Source organism: Podarcis pityusensis, assembly GCF_964106645.2.
Source record: "Podarcis pityusensis genome assembly, chromosome: 8".
Lineage (NCBI taxonomy): Eukaryota > Metazoa > Chordata > Lepidosauria > Squamata > Lacertidae > Podarcis > Podarcis pityusensis.
Genome location: NC_138033.1, coordinates 1,478,814 through 1,501,845, shown reverse-complemented (window position 1 = coordinate 1,501,845; position 23,032 = coordinate 1,478,814). Strand labels below are relative to the sequence as shown.

Genomic DNA, 23,032 nt, shown 5'->3' with positions numbered 1-23,032 from the left:
TGTTCAAATATATAAAAGGATGTCACATAGAGGAGGGAGAAAGGTTGTTTTCTGCTGCTCCAGAGAAGCGGACACGGAGCAATGGATCCAAACTGCAAGAAAGAAGATTCCACCTAAACATTAGGAAGAACTTCCTGACAGTAAGAGCTGTTTGACAGTGGAATTTGCTGCCAAGGAGTGTGGTGAAGTCTCCTTCTTTGGAGGTCTTTAAGCAGAGGCTTGACAACCATATGTCAGGAGTGCTCTGATGGTGTTTCCTGCTTGGCAGGGGGTTGGACTCGATGGCCCTTGTGGTCTCTTCCAACTCTATGATTCTATGATTCTATGATTCTAAGACTTTGGCCACCTCCTGAGAAGAGAAGACTCCCTGGAAAAGACCCTGATGTTGGGAAAGATGGAGGGCACAAGGAGAAGGGGACGGCAGAGGACGAGATGGTGAGACAGTGTTCTTGAAGCGACCAGCATGAATTTGACGAAATTCCATGAGGCAGTGGAAGACAGGCGGGGCCTGGTGTGCTCTGGTCCACGGGGTCACAAAGAGTCGGACACGACTAAACGACTAAAAACAACAGCATTTTGCTGGAAGCCGCCCAGAGTTTCTGGGGAAACCCAGCCAGATGGGCGGCGTATAAAGAATATTTTTTAAAAATTATTTATTTATTCCTTCCTTCCTTCCTTCCTTCCTTCCTTCATTCATTCAGAGCATTTGTGCCCTCAGCCTTTCTAGAAAAAGACACAGCATGCAAAGGGGGGGGGGGGGGAGGAAAACCAAAATCAAAACTCAGGCACTGATTACCAAACAGCTGTCCCTACAAAGATCATTTCAGGGGCAAGGAGACACTTGAAAGTGGGGTGGGAGAGCTCGGGGAAAAAGTCACATATGGCAACCATTGCACCACTTTGGTTTCAGATAGTACATGGGTAAAGGGTAAATGTAAAGATACTGTTAGGTCCATTTGCAGACGACTCTGGGGTTGTGGCGCTCATCTCACTTTACTGGCTGAGGGAGCCGGCGTTTGTCCGCAGACAGTTTTTCCGGGTCATGTGGCCAGCAGGACTAAGCCGCTTCTGGCGAAACCAGAGCAGCGCACGGAAATGCCTTTTAACTTCCCGCCACAGTGGTACCTATTTATCTACTTGCACTTGACATGCTTTTGAACTGCTAGGTTGGCAGGAGCAGGGATCAAGCAATGGGAGCTCACTCCGTCGTGGGGATTCGAACCGCCGACCTTCTGATCGGCAAGTCCTGGGCTCTGTGGTTTAACCCACAGCGCCACCCGCATCCCTTAGTACATGGGTAGGTGAGTCTAAAAAGCCCAGGACACAAATGTTCATGGCTCTCTAGAAGCTATGATGGTTCCTTGACCCAAAGTACTGCATTTAGCATTTACTCAGGAAGTGTAGACTCGATTCTGACCCAACTAAGCCACCCAGAGCCAAATATACATCAGTTTGACACCCACACACCCCCATATCATAGAACCATAAAACCATAGAATTGTAGAGTTGGAAATGACACCAATGTCCACCCCCTGAAAATATGACCATAAAACCTTCTTCCCCTCCTTATTCGATGTAATAGCCCCAAACAGAAAGAAACTGATCAGAGTTTCAGAAAGAGAAACACGCTTCCCACTGTATGCAGGTCTTGGTCACACTGTCGCTAAGGATCTGCACAACGGTTAAAAAAACCCACCCATCGCCCAAAAGAGTAATTAGCAGGACACAGGTAGACACAAAGCACACCTTCCTAAACATGGCCCAGGACGCCGAAATCTCTCTTCACAGTGCAGAGTCGCTGCAGCCTCTTGATTTTAACAATGACCTTTGACTGACAGCTGCAACGTCCCTGGCACACCGTGTTCCACAATTACATTCCATTTGAAGATAGCGAATCATCATCTTCACGGCAGAGGAGTTAGTTGCATGTGACAACGACACACTTTCTAAAGTGCGAATCTATTCCCTTTGGCCATCGTTGCCCACGGAGGTAGGAATTCCTCAGGGGAGCGAACTGGTTGAGCAGGTGCCTTAGCCCAGCAGGTTGGACAGGATTTGGGTTCAACAAGGGTAGTCTCACCTCACTCTCAGAAGGCAGCTGTGGGGATCATACCCCAAGCGACTCTCCATAAAAGCGGGAGAGTCTTGAGTCAGGCTCAGAGAGGTTCTCCCCATGGGCAACACCGGGAGCAGAGATGACTTTGAGTGGGTCTACACAGACCAGCCCCACACAAGCCGAAGGAAGGAGATCCTGGGTGAGTTGCAAGTGGAGGACTCTGCCAAGGGCAGAGACGGGAGGGATGGGTGAAGGGCGAAGTGGGTGAACTGGGACCAGGTGGGTAGGGAACTGGACTGACGTGGCTACCAGCACCAAGAAGGGCTGGATTTAGGTTGGATGAGGCCCTGAGCTCCTGAAGGTAATGGGGCCCTTGATATGTCCAGCTGTCCTTTGTCAACAACAAATTGCGGCTGCTTTTTGTATTGAATATATGCTAGATGGTCATTTGTGGACCTCATAGGTATCTCAAGCCATTTGCACATCCCAAAATATGTATTTTATCAAAGTAATTGTTGAACTGAAGTACAATTAAGAAGTGAAATTAGTAATTGTATTTCACTACTAATAGACTTAAGAAGTTTATTAGTAGTGAAATACAATTGAGAAGAAGCATATTAATAGTGAAATAATTATTAAGCTCTTAACTTAAAATGATTTTTTGATTCATAGCAAACCGAATAATGCAAACCCATTGGCATTTGGTAATAACAGAAGTTTCTTTAGAAACACAATTTGCAAGGACTCATAATCTAGTAGGCTCTGGAAACTCGCTATAACATGAAATAATAATAGGTGATATATGATGCAAACTTCTAATAATTATAAGTAGCTTTATTAAGATGAAGTTAAGTTTTATAACCTGTACAATGCAAGTGTAGTTAATAAAAGCAGGCGGGGCCCATTGCTTACATCATAGGAGCCAACACAACGCAACAACGCAACGCAACACAACACACTGTTGCTGTATTTAGTTTTTATTTTATCTGTTTTTTATCTTTTATTTTAGAAATGTACATCCAGTTGTTTTTTTACTTTAATTTTTTTGGGGGCCCTACGCTAGAGCTTGTTTATACGTAAATCCAGCACTGGCCCCAAGGATCAAGTTGGACCTCGGCTGTTTCAAGGTGCGCGTCTGAATCGTCATGCGTGTCCGGCGCTGATGTGTATTCCTGCACACACTACTAAGAGACGTAGGACCGTCTACTGGAGTTACCATTTCAGTGTGCTAGGATTATTTGGTTAGGACCTTTTGCAAGAGTTTGAGATCTCTCTGCAGACCCTCCAAATGTCTCTATTTTCTAGAGATATTCCTGGATTTGCAGAAGCCGTCCCGGTTTCTGAATTGATCCTTGAATGTCCTGCTTTTCCTTAAAGTTAAAGGTAAAGGGACCCCTGACCATTAGGTCCAGTCGTGGCCGACTCTGGGGTTGCGGTGCTCATCTCGCTTTATTGGCCGAGGGAGCCGGCGTGCAGCTTCTGGGTCATGTGGCCAGCAGGACTAAGCTGCTTCTGGCGAACCAGAGCAGTGCGCGGAAATGCCGTTTACCTTCCCGCTGGAGCGGTACCTATTTATCTACTTGCACTTTGACGTGCTTTCGAACTGCTAGGTTGGCAGGAGCAGGGACTGAGCAATGGGAGCTCACCCCGTCGCGGGAATTCAAACCGCCGACCTTCTGATCAGCAAGTCCTAGGCTCTGTGGTTTAACCCACAGGCCACCCACGTCCCTTTTCCTTAGGACATCCCTATTTTCATCAGAGAAATGTTGGAGGGTATGGAGTTATCTGACCCCCGTGGCATCTGAAGGCAGCTCTGTATAGGGAAGTTTTTAAATGTTTACTGTTTTATTATGTTTGTATGTATGTTGGAAGCCACCCAGAGTGGCTGGGGCAACCAAATAAGATGGGCGGGTATAAATAGTAAAGTTATTATCGTTGCTGTTGAATAGGACAGCCCTATTTTCATCAGGTGGACGCAGGTGGCGCTGTGGGTAAAACCTCAGTGCCTAGGGCTTGCCGATTGTATGGTCGGCGGTTCGAATCCCCGCGGCGGGATGAGCTCCCATCTTCGGTCCCAGCTCCTGCCCACCTAGCAGTTCGAAAGCACTCTTAAGTGCAAGTAGATAAATAGGTACTGCTTTATAGCGGGAAGGTAAATGGCATTTCTGTGTGCTGCGCTGGTGCAGGCTCGCCAGAGCAGCGATGTCACACTGGCCACGTGACCCGGAAGTGTCTCCAGACAGCGCTGGCCCCCGGCCTCTTAAATGAGATGAGCACGTAACCCTAGAGTCTGACACAACTGGCCCGTACGGGCAGGGGTACCTTTACCTTTTTATTTTCATCAGAGAAACGTTGGGGGGTATGTGTTTGTTAGAAATATGTGTTTCTGCATGTTTATGCTTAAACTTATGCAACAAGAGAGGGACGCGCGTGGCGCTGTGGGTTAAACCACAGAGCCTAGGGCTTGCTGATCATAAAGTCGGCGGTTCTTATCCCTGCGACGGGGTGAGTTCCTGTTGCTCAGTCCCTGACATCCTTTTACAACATTCCTGAGAAATTCAGAACCATACTCTCTAATTATCTCAGCTCTGGTGAGGTGGAATGGCCCAGCGCCATTGCTATGTGACACACTAGGAGATGTTGCATCTTACGTGGGCGTTATTTTTCCGAGAAAACCTCTTTTGCCAAGAAGTACAATGACTCCAGGGCCAGAGATTTAAACGCAGGTTGTTTTGTTCTCTCTTCCCTTTCCCCTTTTAGTGCTTAAGGAACATGACAGCCCTTTAGCTGCATCAGGCCCAAGTGCCAAGTTATTCTAGTCCAGCATCCTAAAGTGAACCCTTTAGTCCAGGAAATGGCATGCAAATCCGCAACTCTTCCCAACACCTCTTGCCAGGCCTGAGGGTCCTTGCCTTGCAACCCTCCTAAGGCTCCTCCTCTCCCGGATGTTTCCCAAGCAGCCTCAAACTGCATCTGCGCACATCTGGCCTTTGCTCTGCTCTCCTCATGAGCACCTAGAAAGGACTGCTGTGATCACCAATAGTCAGCATGGATTTCTGAAAAATAAGTCATGTCAGACTAACCTGATCTGGTTTTTTGACAGAATTACAAGCCTGGTAGATGAAGGGAATGCAGTGGATGTAGCCTACCTTGATTTCAGCAAGGCATTTGACAAGGTGCCCCATGATATTCTTGTAAAGAAGCTGGTAAAATGCGGTCTTGACTATGCTACCACTCAGTGGATTTGTAACTGGCTGACTGACCGAACCCAAAGGGTGCTCATCAATGGTTCCTCTTCATCCTGGAGAAGAGTGACTAGTGGGGTGCCACAGGGTTCTGTCTTGGGCCCGGTCTTATTCAACATATTTATCAACGACTTGGATGATGGACTCAGGGGCATCCTTATCAAATTTGCAGATGACACCAAACTGGGAGGGGTGGCTAACACCCCAGAGGACAGGATCACACTTCAAAACGACCTTGACAGATTAGAGAACTGGGCCAAAACAAGCAAGATGAATTTTAACAGGGAGAAATGTAAAGTATTGCACTTGGGCAAAAAAAATGAGAGGCACAAATACAAGATGGGAGACACCTGGCTTGAGAGCAGTACATGTGAAAAGGATCTAGGAGTCTTGGTTGACCACAAACTTGACATGAGCCAACAGTGTGACGTGGCAGCTAAAAAAGCCAATGCAATTCTGGGCTGCATCAATAGGAGTATAGCATCTAGATCAAGGGAAGTAATAGTGCCACTGTATTCTGCTCTGGTCAGACCTCACCTGGAGTACTGTGTCCAGTTCTGGGCACCACAGTTCAAGAAGGACACTGACAAACTGGAACGTGTCCAGAGGAGGGCAACCAAAATGGTCAAAGGCCTGGAAACGATGCCTTATGAGGAACGGCTAAGGGAGCTGGGCATGGCCTGGAGAAGAGGGCATGGCCTGGAGAAGAGGAGGTTAAGGGGTGATATGATAGCCATGTTCAAATATATAAAAGGATGTCACATAGAGGAGGGAGAAAGGTTGTTTTCTGCTGCTCCAGAGAAGCGGACACGGAGCAATGGATCCAAACTACAAGAAAGAAGATTCCACCTAAACATTAGGAAGAACTTCCTGACAGTAAGAGCTGTTCGACAGTGGAATTTGCTGCCAAGGAGTGTGGTGGAGTCTCCTTCTTTGGAGGTCTTTAAGCAGAGGCTTGACAACCATATGTCAGGAGTGCTCTGATGGTGTTTCCTGCTTGGCAGGGGGTTGGACTCGATGGCCCTTGTGGTCTCTTCCAACTCTATGATTCTATGATCCTGCGCATTCTTGGAGACCAGCGGGGAGGGGAGCTTGTTGCAGCCAGTGTAAGGAAGGATTGAACTCTGATTAATAAGAATACACACAGAGGCTTGAACCAGCAAGACTCTGGGAAGGGTGTGTATAATAATCTGTCTCTCCACCCCCTGGCCCAGGTCGTTTTATTCACAAAAGAACTTTTACAGAGTGTTTGTAAGAACCAATCAGATTTCTTCTCAGCATTTCAACAAACCCACGTGGGGACAAAGTTAAACTACCAAAACTAATTAAGCACACATATTTATGGGGTAAACAAAACCGAACTACAAAGGAGTGCATTTGGCAACCCCTGAGGTCATAAACAAGCAATACGCACGATAAGAAGGATGGCCAGGAAGACAGCTATCATTATCACCTTCAGGTGAGATCTGTTTCCTCACCCTAAGATTAACATCCTAAGATTAACATATCAGAAAAGCTACATCAAAGAAACTGCCCACTGTCTTTGATGACCCAGGATGGCCCAGGCGAAGCAACTGGGTTGTGAACGTGACTTGTCAAGAAAGAGAAATGGAACAGGGATGCAGAGGTGTGGATTGATCAAAAATGATATCAAAATAGTTTAAACCCAGTCAACGCAATGCTTTCATTGCTGACACAGATGGCTTACTCTATATTTGTTATAATTCCTCTTAGCAATCCCACGTGATCACTACACCAGTGGGGGGAACTCCTGGGGTGCTTCAACGGTCTCTAGACTCCTCTCCTCTGCTTCATCATCGGAGTCTGAACTGCTCTCTATCACAGGCTCCTCCTGCTCACTAAAGCCCGTTGTCCCTTCCGTATCCAGCATCTCGTCCCAAGCTTCCTCCTCTGACCTCTCCTCAGTGTCCCACAACCAATCCCCGGGCTCCAAGCCTTCCTCTATTGGGATCTCCCTTGGGGGTTCCCCAGCTGGCCCCTCCCACCGCTCCTCTGCATCCAACCAGTCCCTGACAACCAGATCCCCCAATGGGAAGCCCACAAGCATATATATATGCAGTGGTGCTTCTGTTTAGGGATGCGGGTGGCACTGTGGGTTAAACCACAGAGCCTAGGACTTGCCAATCAGAAGGTCGGCGGTTCTAATCCCCGCGACGGGGTGACTTCCCGTTGCTCGGTCCCTGCTCCTGCCCACCTAGCAGTTCGAAAGCAAGTCAAAGTACAAGTAGATAAATAGGTACCGCTCCAGCGGGAAGGTAAAAGGCGTTTCCGACACTACTTCCGGTTTTGCAAAGTTCATAAACCGAATCGTTCGTAAACAGCGCTGTTCTTAAACCGAGGTACCACTGTATATAATTTTTATTAAATTTTGTTTTACAATTTAAAATACTCATTTTACACCCTTAAGATATCAATGACTTCCTTTCTTCTCTTTCCATGGTTCATTTTATACATCATAAATCCTTGCATGCTTTTCAAAAGCTACACCAATCGGTGTTCCATTATTGCATCCATCAAAACTTGTTTGCACTGTTGAATTTATCTTAATGCCGCCAGCGTTTTCATCTGTACACAATTATTTCCCATATATTCAATAAATGTTTTCCAGTCTTCTTTAAACATATGTTTTTCTTGTTCTCTTCTTCTATATGTTAAGTCTGCGAGTTGTGCATATTCTGTCAGCTTACGTAAGTTGCCACTCTTCGGGAGTTGGGACCTCGCTCGTTTTCCATTTCTGGGCTAACGAAACACGGGCCGCAGTAGTAGCATACATAAATGACCTTGTTTGACACCTGGGGATTTCAGTCTGAAATTTCAGACTGAAATTCCCAGCAGGACAACAGTGTTAATGAAGTTTTTAGAGAAGTTTTTAATGACTGGTGTTTTCATTTTTTTTTTTTAATCTTTTGTTGGAAGCCGCCCAGACTGGCTGGGGAAACCCAGCCAGATGGGTGGGGTAGAAATAAATAAATAAATAAATAAATAAATAAATAAATAAATAATAATGTTGGTTCAGAAACTGCAGCTTGTGCTGAGTGCGGCAACGCAGCCTTTGGCCAGAACAACTCTGCACCCATGTATTATGCAGGTCGGTAGCCGTGTTGGTCTGCCGAAGTCGAAACAAAATAAAAAAATTCCTTCCAGTAGCACCTTAGAGACCAACTAAGCTTGCTATTGGTATGAGCTTTTGTGTGCATGCACACTTCTTCAGATACATGTATTATGCAGTCACTAAAAGCTCCTTGCTGGCTGCCAGGAAATCTCCTAGCTTTCTTCAAGGTATTGATGCTGATGTATGAAACCCTAGACAGCTTAATAGGAACCAGGTAACCTCAAGGATTGGTGGGGTATAAGTAAAAAAATATTATTAATATTATTATTATTACCGTCATACCTCGGGTTAAAGTGGCTTCGGGATGAATATTTTCGAGTTGCGCTCGCGCACTCACAGGCGCTCAAAATGACGTCATGTGCATGCGCGGAAGTGGCGATACGCAACCCGTGCATGCGCAGATGCGCAGTTGCATGTTATGTTCGCTTCAGGATGCGAACGGGACTCCGGGATGGATCCTGTTCAAATCCAGAGTACCACTGTATTATCATTATTATTATTATTATTATTATTATTATTATTATTATTACCCTCTCTCTGCCTGCGATTCACTGCCACACCAACTAACGCTATTGCTTACCCCATCTCACCCCTCTTTTCCTCCACAACAGCTAAGTACCCGGAGATCAAGAAGTTGATGGGCCCCGATCCCAACATGAAGTGGGTGGTGACCCTCATGGTCCTGACTCAGCTTCTGGCCTGCTACCTGGTGAAGGGCTTGCCTTGGAAGTGGGTCTTCTTCTGGGCCTACGCCTTTGGGGGCTGCATCAACCACTCGCTGGCACTGGCCATCCACGACATCTCCCACAACGTGCCTTTCGGCAACAACAAGGCCAAGTGGAACCGCTTCTTCGGCATGTTCGCCAACCTGCCCATCGGCGTCCCCTACGCCACCTCCTTCAAGAAGTACCACGTCGACCACCACCGCTTCCTGGCCGTGGAAGGGTTGGATGTTGATGTCCCCAGCGAGTTGGAGGGATACTTCTTCAACACGCCGCTGAGGAAGTTCCTCTGGCTCTTTCTACAACCTCTCCTCTACGTCCTGCGGCCGCTCTTCATCAACCCCAAACCCATCTCCAAGATGGAGGTCATTAACGTGGCTGTCCAAATGGGCTATGACCTCCTCATCTACAGCTTATGGGGCTTCAAGCCTGTGGTCTACATGGTCGCTGGAACCCTCTTGGCCATGGGCCTCCACCCCTTCTCTGGGCACTTCATCGCTGAGCACTACATGTATGCCAAGGGTCACGACACCATCTCCTACTACGGGCCTCTGAACTGGTTCACCTTCAACGTGGGCTACCACATGGAGCACCACGACTTCCCCAGCATCCCAGGAAGCAGGTTGCCACTGGTAAGGCCAACAGATTATCTTGGGTTGCCGTCGCGTAGAGCCTTCCAGGCTCGGTGTAGCAGAGGGGGGTACGCCAAGGGCGAGTGGGGTCTCACCAACTGCAGACTTGTCTCAGCCCTTGCCAAGGCTGGAGTCAGATGCAGCTCGGAACGAAGAGGCAGAGTCAGTTGTGGGCAATGTTGTTGTTGTTGTTTAGTCATTTAGTGGTGTCCGACTCTTCATGACCCCCTGGACCAGAGCACGCCAGGCACTCCTGTCTTCTACTGCCTCCCGCAGTTTGGTCAAACTCATGCTGGTAGCTTTGAGAACACTGTCCCACCATCTCGTCCTCTGTCTTCCCCTTCTCCTTGGGCCCTCCATCTTTCCCAGCATCAGGCTCTTTTCCAGGGAGTCTTCTCTTCTCATGAGGTGGCCAAAGTCTTGGAGCCTCAGCTCCAGGATCTGTGCTTCCAGTGAGCACTCAGGGCTGATTTCCTTCAGAATGGAGAGGTTTGATCTTCTTGCAGGCCATGGGACTCTCAAGAGTCTCCTCCAGCACCAGAATTCAAAAGCATCCATTCTTCGGCGATCAGCCTTCTTGATGGTCCAGCTCTCACTTCCATACATCACTACTGGGAAACCCATAGCTTTAACTATACAGACCTTTGTTGGCAAGGTGATGTCTCTGCTTTGGGCAAAGTTAACTCTTTAGTCCAGGAAATGGCGTGCAACCCGACCGCCCTTCCCAGCAGGTCTTGCCCCTACAGAGAAGCTGCCACCGGGACAGAAGGTCCCTGCCTTCCATACCTCCGAACGCTCCTGGGAAAGTGGGGAGAAGGGACTTTGGGACAACACCAGAATACAAGGATTTGTTGCTGCTTCTGCCGCGAGAGATCAACTGGTCGTGGGAGGGATCCTGGATGTTGGGCAGGGCTGGATTGAGGTTTGATGGGGCCCTCAGCTCCTGAAGGTAACGGGGCCCTTGATATGTCCAGCTGTCCTTTGTCCACAACAAATTGTCGCTGTTTTTTGTGTTGCATATATGCTATATGGTAATCTATGGACCTAATAGGTATCTCAATAATAGGTATGATGCAAACTATTAATAATGATAAATAGCAGAATGTAAAGGTAAAGGTAAAGGGACCCCTGACCATTAGGTCCAGTCGTGGCCGACTCTGGGGTTGCGGCGCTCATCTCACTTTATTGGCCGAGGGAGCCAGCGTACAGCTTCCTGGTCATGTGGCCAGCATGACTAAGCCGCTTCTGGCGAACCAGAGCAGCGCACGGAAACGCCGTTTACCGTCCTGCCGGAGTGGTACCTATTTATCTACTTGCACTTTGATGTGCTTTCGAACTGCTAGGTTGGCAGGAGCAGGGACAGAGCAATGGGAGCTCACCCCGTGGCGGGGATTCGAACCGCCGACCTTCTGATTGGCAAAGCAGTGATATTTGAGAGAGCAGGCTAGCAGGCGGGACCCATGACTTACATCATAGGAGCCTAGACAACACACAACACTCTTAAATTTTGGAAATGTACATCCAGATTTTTTTCCCTTTTAATTTTTTGGGGGGCCCCAAGAGAGGGGGGCCCAAACTAGAGCTTGTTTAGCTTATATATAAATCCTGCACTGATGTTGGGCCACCAGCAATGCTCACTGGGTACTTAGCAGGTAAAAGGTAAAGGGACCCCTGACCATTAGGTCCAGTCGTGACCGACTCTGGGGTTGCGGCGCTCATCTCGCTTTACAGTGGTGCCTCGCAAGACGAAATTAATTCGTTCCGCAAGTCTCTTCGTCTTGCGAGTTTTTCGTCTTGCGATGCACGGTTTCCCAGAGGAATGCATTGAAAATCAATTAATGCGTTCCTAGGGAAACCGCCTTCAGACCAGGTCCGGGGACAGTCTGTCCCCGGACCTCTTCTGAAGGCTGGGGGGGGGGGGGACAAGGGCTTTTCTTCCCACCCCCAGCATTTTAAAAAACCCCGGGACAGCGGAGGACTTCTCCGCTGTCCGGGCGATCTTAAAATGCTGGTGGGCGGCATTTTAAAATCGCCCCGGGACAGCGGAGGACTTCTCCGCTGTCCGGGGCGATTTAAAAGCCCCTGGGAAGGCAGGCAGGGGGGACAAAGACTTTCGCCCCCCGCCCGCCTTCAGAAGGTGTTCCGAAGCGGGGCGGCTGGGGCAGGTGTTCCTGCCCCCCCACCCCGCTTCGGAGCACCGGGAGAAGCGATTTCCCCGCAGCCCCTTGCTTCAAAAGAGGTCCGGGCCTCTTTTGAAGCAAGGGGCTGCGGGGAGATCGCGACTCCCCGCAAACCCTTTCTTCAAAAGAGGTCCGGGGGCAGCGCGAAGCGCTTCCCGCTGTCCCCGGACCTGGGGCTGCGGGGAGAAGATCGCTTCTCCCCGCCGCCCCTTGCTTCAAAAGAGAAGACCCGCTGTCCCCGGGGCAAGCTTCCTTTTGCGAAGCAAGCCCATAGGGAAATTCGTCTTGCGAGGCAACTCCAAAACGAAAAAACCTTTCGTTTTGCGAGTTTTTCGTCTCGCGAGGCGTTCGTCTTGCGGGGTACCACTGTATTGGCCGAGGGAGCTGGCGTCCAGCTTCCGGCTCATGTGGCCAGCATGACTAAGCTGCTTCTGGCGAACCAGAGCAGCTCACGGGAACGCAGTTTCCCTTCCCGCCAGAGCGGTACCTATTTATCTACTTGCACTTTGACGTGCTTTCGAACTGCTAGGTTGGCAGGAGCAGGGACAGAGCAACAGGAGCTCACCCCGTCGCGGGGATTCGAACCGCTGACCTTCTGATTGGCAAGTCCTAGGCTCTGTGGTTTAACCCAAAGCGCCACCCACGTACTTAGCATGGGCCACCCAAAAAGGGCTGCATGCGTGTTGGACCACCCTGTCCTAACGAAATGCATTGCATGCCTTCGAAGGGCAGGGTACATGACACACATATAAGCAATTAAGCAGTTGTACTGTTCAACCGCCCAGCCTGTTTGATGCCATTGCCTGTTGATCAAATCTTGCAATATTCCAGGAAAAACCCCGCCCTAATTAACTGCATTCATGCAGCCCAGACTTTGTAGGCGTTGAGAAAACAATAAAGTCCCTTCCTGCCATCTCACAGTCCAAAAGAGAATATGCCAAGGGCATCCTTATTACTGCAGCAGATAATTATAATGGTGACAATATTTCAACATATCATTTATTACATTATTATTCTGTATTCACCCTCACAACAACCCTGTGAGGTAGGTGAGGCGAAGAGACCGTGAGTGGCCCCCAAGGGCTTCATAGCTGAGTGGGGAGTCAAGCCTAGATCTCCCAGGTCCTAGTCCAGCACTCTAACCACTAGGCAACACTGTGCCTCATGTATGCTGTTTTGCAGAACAAACCCAAGGCAGCTCTCAAGCTACTGAACCCATTATTATTATTTTTAAGGAGAAGAAGGAAAAGTTACATTCATCACGAAATAGCCGGAAACAAGAGTGGCCGCTTCTGCATTGCTAAAAATAATAACATAACAGGGAAAGGAAACACATCACATTGAAAAAGAGGGCACCAATTTACATCAAATTTGAATATGCTAATTTATAAGACGATGCAAATTTAGAAATATACAGCATTTCACCACAGAGGGGGAAACTGAAGCCAGGTGGTTTGTGTTCCTGCCCGCTGTCCAGGTGCCGTTCACCGTTGAGGGGGAAATCGATTCACCTTGCGATTCGTTACCGGGTGGGGAAGGTTTACCTGAAATAGAAAAAGGCCGGAAATCAAAGCAGAGACCCCACGAAAAGGGAGGCCTTTAGTGCTGCTGCCTGAAAGGTCCAGTTCTTAGAGGCAAAGAAGGGCGGTTTCATTGCACAAACGAATGTACAAGTATGTATTACTTTTTCTGTTGCCAGGGAGGTTCTTTGGCTTTACTTACATGCTAACACCTCAGTCAACTACAGTGGTGCCTCGCAAGACGAAATTAATCTGTTCCGCGAGTCTCTTCGTCTTGAGGTTTTTTCGTCTTGCGAAGCACAGCTATTAGCGGCTTAGCGACTATTAATGGTTTAGCGGCTTAGCGGCTTTAAGAAAAAGGAAACAAACTCGCAAGAACTCGCAAGACGTTTCGTCTTGCAAAGCAAGCCCATAGGGAAATTCGTCTTGCGGAACGACTCAAAAAACGCAAAACCCTTTCGTCTAGCGAGCTTTTCGTCTTGCGAGGTACCACTGTACAACTACTTTATGAAGAGATCAGAAGCAGGATCACCCAGTTCAGGAAAGATAACATTTCGAAATAATCAAAAGGCATGTGTGAGAAGCATTTGAGTTCCTGGTATTTCGAAAGTTGGGGAAATACCAGGGTAGAGCAGAGTGGGCCCCCCCATTGATTCATTCAGCCTCCTGTCCATTTCACGTAATCCTTCCTGCCAATATGACTGAGCTGAATGGGAGACTCTTAATCTTAGGGTTGGGAGTTCGAGTCCCATGCTGGGCAAAAAGACTCCTGCATCGCAGCGGGTTGGACTAGATGACCCTCATGGTTCCCTTCCAACTCTGCAGTTCTATGATTCTAGAATAAGATTCTGCATACATCCTGGCACCCTAAAGGTGGGAGACAGACAGTCCGACATAATCAATTTTAGCCGCTCTGAAGCGTTGATTTTTCTACTGCCTTGCAGGGCAACAAAGCAAAGTTCTGAACTTTGTGTGAATGTGTACATATGGAGAAGGAAAGCTCTGGTACTAAACTTCTGCTGCTTTGTGGGATATCTTTGTGAGAAGAAGTGGCTCATGAGAAACCCTTCCACAAATACTGAGTGGAATCTCTTAAGACGGTTGGGTGGTGCCATTTACGCCTTCTTCTGACTGTCTGGCCAGAGTGGTGCATGCTCTAGTTATCTCCCGCTTGGACTACTGCAATGCGCTCTCCGTGGGGCAACCTTTGAAGGTGACCCGGAAACTGCAACTAATCCAGAATGCGGAAGCTAGACTGGTGACTGGGAGCGGCCGCCGAGACCACATAACACCGGTCTTGAAAGACCTACATTAGAGCTATTGTATTTTAATATTTTGTTGGAAGACGCCCAGAGTGGTGGAAAACCCAGCAAGAGATGGGTGGGGTATAAATCATAGAATCATAGAATCATAGAGCTGGAAGAGACCACAAGGGCCATCGAGTCCAACCCCCTGCCAAGCAGGAAACACCATCAGAGCACTCCTGACATATGGTTGTCAAGCCTCTGCTTAAAGACCTCCAAAGAAGGAGACTCCACCACACTCCTTGGCAGCAAATTCCACTGTCAAACAGCTCTCACTGTCAGGAAGTTCTTCCTAATGTTTAGGTGGAATCTTCTTTCTTGTAGTTTGGATCCATTGCTCCGTGTCCGCTTCTCTGGAGCAGCAGAAAACAACCTTTCTCCCTCCTCTATGTGACATCCTTTTATATATTTGAACATGGCTATCATATCACCCCTTAACCTCCTCTTCTCCAGGCCATGCCCTCTTCTCCAGGCCATGCCCAGCTCCCTTAGCCGTTCCTCATAAGGCATCGTTTCCAGGCCTTTGACCATTTTGGTTGCCCTCCTCTGGACACGTTCCAGTTTGTCAGTGTCCTTCTTGAACTGTGGTGCCCAGAACTGGACACAGTACTCCAGGTGAGGTCTGACCAGAGCAGAATACAGTGGCACTATTACTTCCCTTGATCTAGATGCTATACTCCTATTGATGCAGCCCAGAATTGCATTGGCTTTTTTAGCTGCCGCGTCACACTGTTGGCTCATGTCAAGTTTGTGGTCAACCAAGACTCCTAGATCCTTTTCACATGTACTGCTCTCAAGCCAGGTGTCTCCCATCTTGTATTTGTGCCTCTCATTTTTTTTGCCCAAGTGCAATACTTTACATTTCTCCCTGTTAAAATTCATCTTGTTTGTTTTGGCCCAGTTCTCTAATCTGTCAAGGTTGTTTTGAAGTGTGATCCTGTCCTCTGGGGTGTTAGCCACCCCTCCCAGTTTGGTGTCATCTGCAAATTTGATCAGGATGCCCTTGAGTCCATCATCCAAGTCGTTGATAAAGATGTTGAATAAGACCGGGCCCAAGACAGAACCCTGTGGCACCCCACTAGTCACTCTTCTCCAGGATGAAGAGGAACCATTGATGAGCACCCTTTGGGTTCGGTCAGTCAGCCAGTTACAAATCCACTGAGTGGTAGCATAGTCAAGACCGCATTTTACCAGCTTCTTTACAAGAATATCATGGGGCACCTTGTCAAATGCCTTGCTGAGATCAAGGTAGGCTACATCCACTGCGTTCCCTTCATCTACCAGGCTTGTAATTCTGTCAAAAAATTTATAAGTAATAAATAATAATAATAATAATAATCATTTTACTTCCGGCAACTCCTGCCGCCAAGCTGGTGCCAAACGCATAGCTCTGCTTTCTTTTGGACCACCTCAGCGAGGCTTTGAGGGGGGTCTTGTCATCTGGGCAGCCCAGGACCTCAAAACACACTGCCTAGGCTTGCGCCCGGGGAGTTCACTTCAGCGGTGCTAACAGCAGTTTGACTTGCGCTGCACTCCATTGTCTCTTGAGACAGACAGGTGGCAGCTATTATCTATTCAGTACTTTTGCGGTCGAAAAGTCGGAACACCGGCTTATTGAAAACAAAGGAGAAGTCGACTTCAAGGGAAGCGCTATTTTAAAATGCAAATAGGGAGAACCTTTTATTTTAATCCCGGGCAGGTGCTATCTGATTCAGCGGAAAGCGTTTTGGCAAGCGAATTTGCTTTTTAGGTTTCTGGTGCCAGGGTGCCAGAAGTAATTTTCATAGCTTCAGAGCTCCTACCCTCTGTAGGGCTATTTATTTTTAAACCAGGCTTGGACGGGAGACAATCGTTCGAATAAAGGACTGCTTCTATAACCTAGGCCAAAAAATCCGTTAAAACACCCAAGACCCCCAATGACTGAAACAATTTGGACCTGCTGCAAAATGTTGTCCAACAGAGTGCTCCTCTGCAGTCCAGCCAGCCATTTCATCTCCCTTTCCCAGATACTCCATTCCATTCCCCTCCCCTCTGCCTCCAGTTCTCTGTTTAATAATAATAATAATAATAATAATAATTTATTTATACCAAGCCCATCTGGCTGAGTATCCCCAGCCACTCTGGGCGGCTCCCAATCAAGTGTTAAAAACAATACAGCATTAAATATGAAAAACTTCCCTAAACAGGGCTGCTGTCAGACATCTTTTAAAGATAGGATAGCTGCTTATTTCCTGCACATCTGAAGGGAGGGCGTTCCACAGGGCGGGTGCCACTACCGAGAAGGCCCTCTGTCTGGTTCCCTGTAACCTCACTTCTCGCAATGAGGGAACTGCCAGAAGGCCCTCAGTGTCCGGGCAGAACGATGGGGGTGGAGACGCTCCTTCAGGTATACAGAACTGAGGCCTTTTAGGGCTTTCAAGGTCAGCACCAACACTTTCAATTGTGCTCGGAAACATACTGGGAGCCAATGTAGGTCTTTCAAGACCGGTGTTATGTGGTCTCGGCGGCCGCTCCCAGTCACCAGTCTGGCTGCCACATTCTGGATTAGTTGTAGTTTCCGGGTCACCTTCAAAGGTAGTCCCACATAGAGCACATTGCAGTAGTCCAAGCAGGAGATAACCAGAGCATGCACCACTCTGGCGAGGCAGTCTGCAGGCAGATAGGGTCTCATCCTGCGTACCAGATGGAGCTGGTACACAGCTGCCCTGGACACAGATTTGACCTGTGCCTCCATGGACAGCTGTGAGACCAAAATGACTCCCAGGCTGCGCACCTGGTCCTTCAGGGACACAGTTGCCCCATTCAGGACCAGGGAGTCCTCTACACCTGCCCGCCTCTTGTCCCCCCAAAACAGTACTTCTGTCTTGTCAGGATTCAACCTCAATCTGTTAGCCACCATCCATCCTCCCACCGCCTCCAGACACTCACACAGGACCTTCACCGCCTTCACTGGTTCTGATTTGAGAGGTAGAGCTGGGTATCATCCGCATATTGATGAACACCCAGCCCAAACCCCCTGATGATCTCTCCCAGTGGCTGCATGTAGATGTTTCCATCTCCAACATTAAAATGAAGGATTAAAAGCATGCTTGATCCTCACTGGGCAGCTTTTGATACCCCCTTTCCATAGAGTTTGTGTTTTCCTCCGAGGGAGGGCACTGCTTGCAAACTTTGGGGTTCCCTTAAGCCTGGATGGTGTTGTTTAGTCTGCATAAGGAGTGGCAGTTGGGAGAATGACCTACGTACTATGTCCTGGTATACAGGTTAGAAATATTGCTATGTAACTGTTTTTGCTATGAAATTGCCGGGCACAACATTTTAAGGCGGATGATATGCAGAGTAGGGCGACCAAGATGGTCAAGGGTCTGGAAACCATGCCTTATGAGGAACGGTCGAAGGACGTGGGCATGTTTAGCCTGGAGAGGAAGAGACTGAGAGGAGATTGTTGTTGTTTAGTCGTGTCCGACTCTTCTTGACCCCATGGACCAGAGCACGCCAGGCACTCCTGTCTTCCACTGCCTCCTGCAGTTTGGTCAAACTCATGCTGGTAGCTTCGAGAACACCATCCAACAATCTCGTCCTATGTCGTCCCCTTCTCCTTGTGCCCTCTATCTTTCCCAACATCAGGGTCTTTTCTAGGGAGTCTTCTCTTCTCATGAGGTGGCCCAAGTCAGGATCTGTCCTTCCAGTGAGCACTCAGGGCTGATTTCCTTCAGAATGGAGAGGTTGGATCTTCTTGCAGTCCATGGGACTCTCAAGAGTCTCCTCCAGCACCAGAATTCAAAAGCATCAATTCTTCGGCGATCCGCCTTCTTTATGGTCCATCTCTCACTTCCATACATCACTACTGGGAAAACCATGGCTTGAACTATACAGACCTTTGCTGGCAAGGTGATGTCTTTGCTTTTTAGGATGCTATCTAGGTTTGTCATTGCTTTTCTCCCAAGGAGCAGGCGTCTTTTAATTTCGTGGCTGCTGTCACCATCTGCAGTGATCATGGAGCCCAAGAAAGTCAAATCTCTCACTGCCTCCATTTCTTCCCCTTCTATTTGCCAGGAGGTGATGGGCCCAGTGGCCATGATCTTAGTTCTTTTGATTTCATATGCCTGTTGTTTTTTTGTTTGTTTTATATGCCTGTTGTTGAGAGGAGATAGCCACCTTCAAATATTTCAAGGGCTGGCACGGGGAGGATGGAGCAAGTTTGTTTTCTCCTGTTCTGGAGGGTAGGACTCAAACCCACAGTTTCAAGAGACAAGAAAGGAGATTATCGGCTCACCCACACTTCAACTTCTCCTGCGTCTAGAAAGGACGGGTCCAGGAAGTTCTCCTCCCCCACCCCCGGTCCTATTCTGGGGGAAACCCATTCTTTAGTGCTAAATCGGAGCAAATGTCAACCCGGAGAAAACCTGAATTTCCAGTTTGCTCTAACTGAGCGATAAAGAGCAGGGGGCAAGAGGAAATGTGTCTGAGCTCTCTGACTAAATATTTTCTGAGAAGTTATATTTTCTGAGAATCCTCCGGAAAAACAATCTCTCAAAGGACCTGTACTGTGGAGAATGTATTAACTTATGGTCTCTGTGTGTGGTTTGGGAGCTGCACGGCCAGGGAAAAAACAATGCTGTCCAGGGTTGTAAGGACTGCGGAGAGAATAACTGGGTGCACTCTTCCCACCTTGGATCAAATCTACGCTTCCAGGCGCCATGAGAAAGCCGCAGAGATAGCGCAGGATAGTGCGCACCCCGGAAATGATCTATTTCAGCTTCTGCCTTCTGGAAGAAGGTCCAGGGTTATAAAGACTAGGACTAGCCGCCTGAGAAACAGTTTCTATCCAAATGCGATTTTGGTTTTAAACGCAGTGAAAGGTAGTCTCTGAGGGAGTGTATTGTATTTTAAAAATGGGGTATCAGAGTTTTTAGGGGGCTAACCAGGCTGGGATAGCTGGGATAGCAAGCTTGTTGGTTTTTGAATGTCTGATGTAGATTCCCCCCCCCCCCCAATTTTGTTGTTCTGTATGGGACAATGACAATAAAGATTATCGTATTGTATCGTAAGAGTTGTTCAGCAGTGGAACAGCAGTGGTAGACTCTCCTTTATTGCAGATTTCCCAACCAACAGGTGGCCATCTGTCAGGGTCAATAATAATAAATTTTATTTGTACCCCGCCCTCCCCAGCCAAGACCGGGCTCAGGGCGGCTAACACCAGGTGTAAAAACAATTGATTAAAATACAACTTAAAAACAAAATTAAAATACAACATTAAAATGCAGGCTCATTTCAGTAGAAACTCAAATCAAAAACTTTTTGGGGATGAAAACGTCAAATCTTCACCAAGGCCAACTATCCAGACTGGTCCTACATGGGCCAGAAAAAAGCCAGGGAAGTCCCCAAACAGGAGTTCCATCACAGAAGGAGAAAGGAAAGAGGGGGAGGGGATCAAGTTGATTCCAAGTCAAAGGCCAGGCGGTTAGGGTGGTTCCACCTCCCCAGGACCTGACTTGAATTCAGATCCCATAATCAGTGGCATCAGGGAAGTCTTTAGCATATGCACCGTCGGGGTGGCAAAGATCCGCCCAGCGCCCCTGTTTGACAAATGCCGCCGTTGTGATCTTTGGTAAATGAGCGCACAAAGTCCTTTAGTGAAACAGTAGGTATACATTTTGGTAACACCTAGGTATATATGTATTTTGTTTTCCTAGCTCGATGAAAATTATTTATTATTTCATAACAGGTGGATAGTTAAGAGCTTAGGCGGCTTCGGGCGCCCTGCACCCCTGGTACCCCCAGGCAAAGACGGCCCTGAGTCACATACACCCCTCATTCTTCTGTTTCTGTCCAATTTTCAGTGTTTCGATGTTTTTCCTTCCAGGTGAGGAAAATCGCCCCAGAGTATTACAACCACCTTCCCTACCACAACTCCTGGATCCTAGTGCTTTGGGATTTTGTTTTCAAAAGGGAGCTGGGGCCCTTTTCCCGCGTGAAGAGGACCCACAAGGGGGACAAGAACTTATGAAGCGGGAGGGAATTGGTGCTGTGCCTCCTGCCCTCCCCCCCCGACTTCCAACACCTCCAGTTCCCCCCCCCCATGAAGGGGGACGGGGGGGTGATGAGTAGCGTCGCTGAAGACAGTTCTCAAAAGCAAACCTAAACACATTTTTACAAAGAACATCAAGAGAGCCAGCAGCAAGAATATTATTGGCACAGAAGTGGAAGCAAGCAGAATTACCGATGAAAGAAGAATGGAGGATGAAATTGATGGACTATGCAGAATTAGATAAATTATCAGGAAGGATTCGAAACCTGTGGGACCAGAGATTCTTAGAAGACTGGAGTAAATATACGAACTATCTGAAAAGTAATTGTGGATGAACATATTACGCTAGTAGGATGGCAAGAAGTTTTGTAAGGTGGACTATTTGAAATACAGTGGTACCTCAGGTTACATAGGCTTCAGGTTACAGACTCTGCTAACCCAGAAATAGTGCTTCAGGTTAAGAACTTTGCTTCAGGAAGAGAACAGAAATCGTGCTCCGGCGGCGCGGCAGCAGTAGGAGGCCCCATTAGCTAAAGTGGTGCTTCAGGTTAAGAACAGTTTCAGGTTAAGAACGGACCTCCGGAACAAATTAAGTACTTAACCCGAGGTACCACTGTATTGCAAGGAAGACTATGAGAAGAACTATTAGTTAATGATAATTAAGAGTAATAGAGAAATTAAGAGATGCAGAATAAGTGATAAAGAACAAAAAGTCATCAGAGGTGTTGACGGAAGTCTAAAATATTGTATAAAATGAAAGTTATGTTGTATGACTGTTGGAACTGATATATTTTAAAAATTAATAAAAATGTGTGTATATATATATATATATATGAACACCAGAAGAGCCTGCTGGATCAGGCCAGTGGTTCATCTATTCCACTATTCCACTGTCCTGTTCTCACAGTTACCTCTTCTGCCCCATAATTCCTGCAGTTTCCAACAACTGGTGTACAGAAACATTTCTGCCTCCGATTGTGCAGGCAGAGCATTGCGGCCCTCTCCCCCCCCCCTCCTCCATGAATTTGTCTAATCCTCTTTTAAAGCCACCCAAGATTGTCGTTGCCGCTGCCTACTGTGGCAGGGAGTTCCACAGTTTAACTCTGCACTGCGGGAAGTGCTGCTTCCTTTCCTGTGTTCTGAACCTTGCAACTGAAGCTTCGTTGGCTGTCCACGAGTTCCAAGTGTTGGGAGGAGTCGGAGAGATTCCTAGACACAATAAATTGATCTGAAACGTATTTTCTGTTTCTCTTGGAAGCTCCTAACGGGGATGGAGTCGTGTGCCTCTTCCCTCCAGGGCCCATCAACATGGCAGCGTCGTGGGGCTAGGAATCAAAATGGCGGTATCGTTGGCCTACGGATTTCTCATAATAATAATAATTTATTACTTGTAACACTCCCATCGGACTGGGTTGTCCCAGCCACTCTCCAACATATATAAAAACATAATAAAAAAGTAAACATTGAACAGCTTCCGTATACAGGGCTATCATCATCAACTGTTGTTAAATTCTACGATGGGAAGAGACTCAGTTACGCCTAATCTCTAGGGTGGGGTGTGGTGGGCTGTGAATTAAGGGGTTCTGTGTGCAAATCATGCCAGACTCCCCGGACCAGCAGGAAGACCCAACCCTTTGCCAGATGCCAGAACCAGCCTCATCCCCTCACCTCTTCCCAGCGGGGTTTGGTGGGGGTCGGAGTGGGGTAAGAGAACACGGGTGAATACAAAAGGGTGCAGGCCATTCTGCCAACACACTGCCCCACTCAATTCTTACCCCCATCAAAAGATGGAGGGCAGGTGACTGAAACACCAGATATTTTAGACTACACCACCAACTGTCACCCGATTAAAGAAATTATAGTTGCTAAATCGGATAGAGCTCAGTTAGTTAACTTATTAATTGAATCTGCAAAAGTTTGCCCATGACCGGGGGAAAACACCTCACTTCTGGAACAGGAGTAAGCAGCCTAATTCATTTATGATCAGCTGATGTGCAAAGGTCCTTCCGTAAACACAGAAGGCCTTTCCTAAGATGTCAAGCGGATTTTTAAAAAGATAAAATACTTGTATTAAAATGGGGTCCAGACGGTTCATCACGCTGGGATATGGGCCTCATGAAGGTCAGGACTAACCTAAATTGGATTGACTTCAACAGATGACCAAGCTCAACATCTGAGGAAGGGACAAGGGTAGGAATCATTGAATGGA

The 23,032-nt window shown here is 47.8% G+C and overlaps 1 protein-coding gene across 1 annotated transcript; it reads left to right on the top strand.

The window, feature by feature from the left end:
• The first annotated feature begins 2,070 nt into the window (after positions 1–2,070).
• LOC308484321 (sphingolipid delta(4)-desaturase/C4-monooxygenase DES2-like) lies at positions 2,071–22,061 on the top strand. The gene is made up of 3 exons (XM_081019167.1): positions 2,071–2,255; positions 9,046–9,788; positions 20,659–22,061. The coding sequence occupies exons 1-3, from the start codon at positions 2,174–2,176 to the stop codon at positions 20,800–20,802; spliced, it is 969 nt and encodes a 322-aa protein (XP_080875293.1). The 5' UTR covers positions 2,071–2,173; the 3' UTR covers positions 20,803–22,061.
• The last annotated feature ends 971 nt before the right edge of the window (positions 22,062–23,032 follow it).

Coding starts and splice junctions, on each gene's coding strand:
- LOC308484321 (XM_081019167.1), top strand. CDS start 2,174: ATGGGCAACACCGGGAGCAGAGATGACTTTGAGTGGGTCTACACAGAC. Junction 2,256..9,045: donor CCGAAGGAAGGAGATCCTGG/GTGAGTTGCAAG, acceptor CCTCCACAACAG/CTAAGTACCCGGAGATCAAG. Junction 9,789..20,658: donor CAGGAAGCAGGTTGCCACTG/GTAAGGCCAACA, acceptor TTTTCCTTCCAG/GTGAGGAAAATCGCCCCAGA.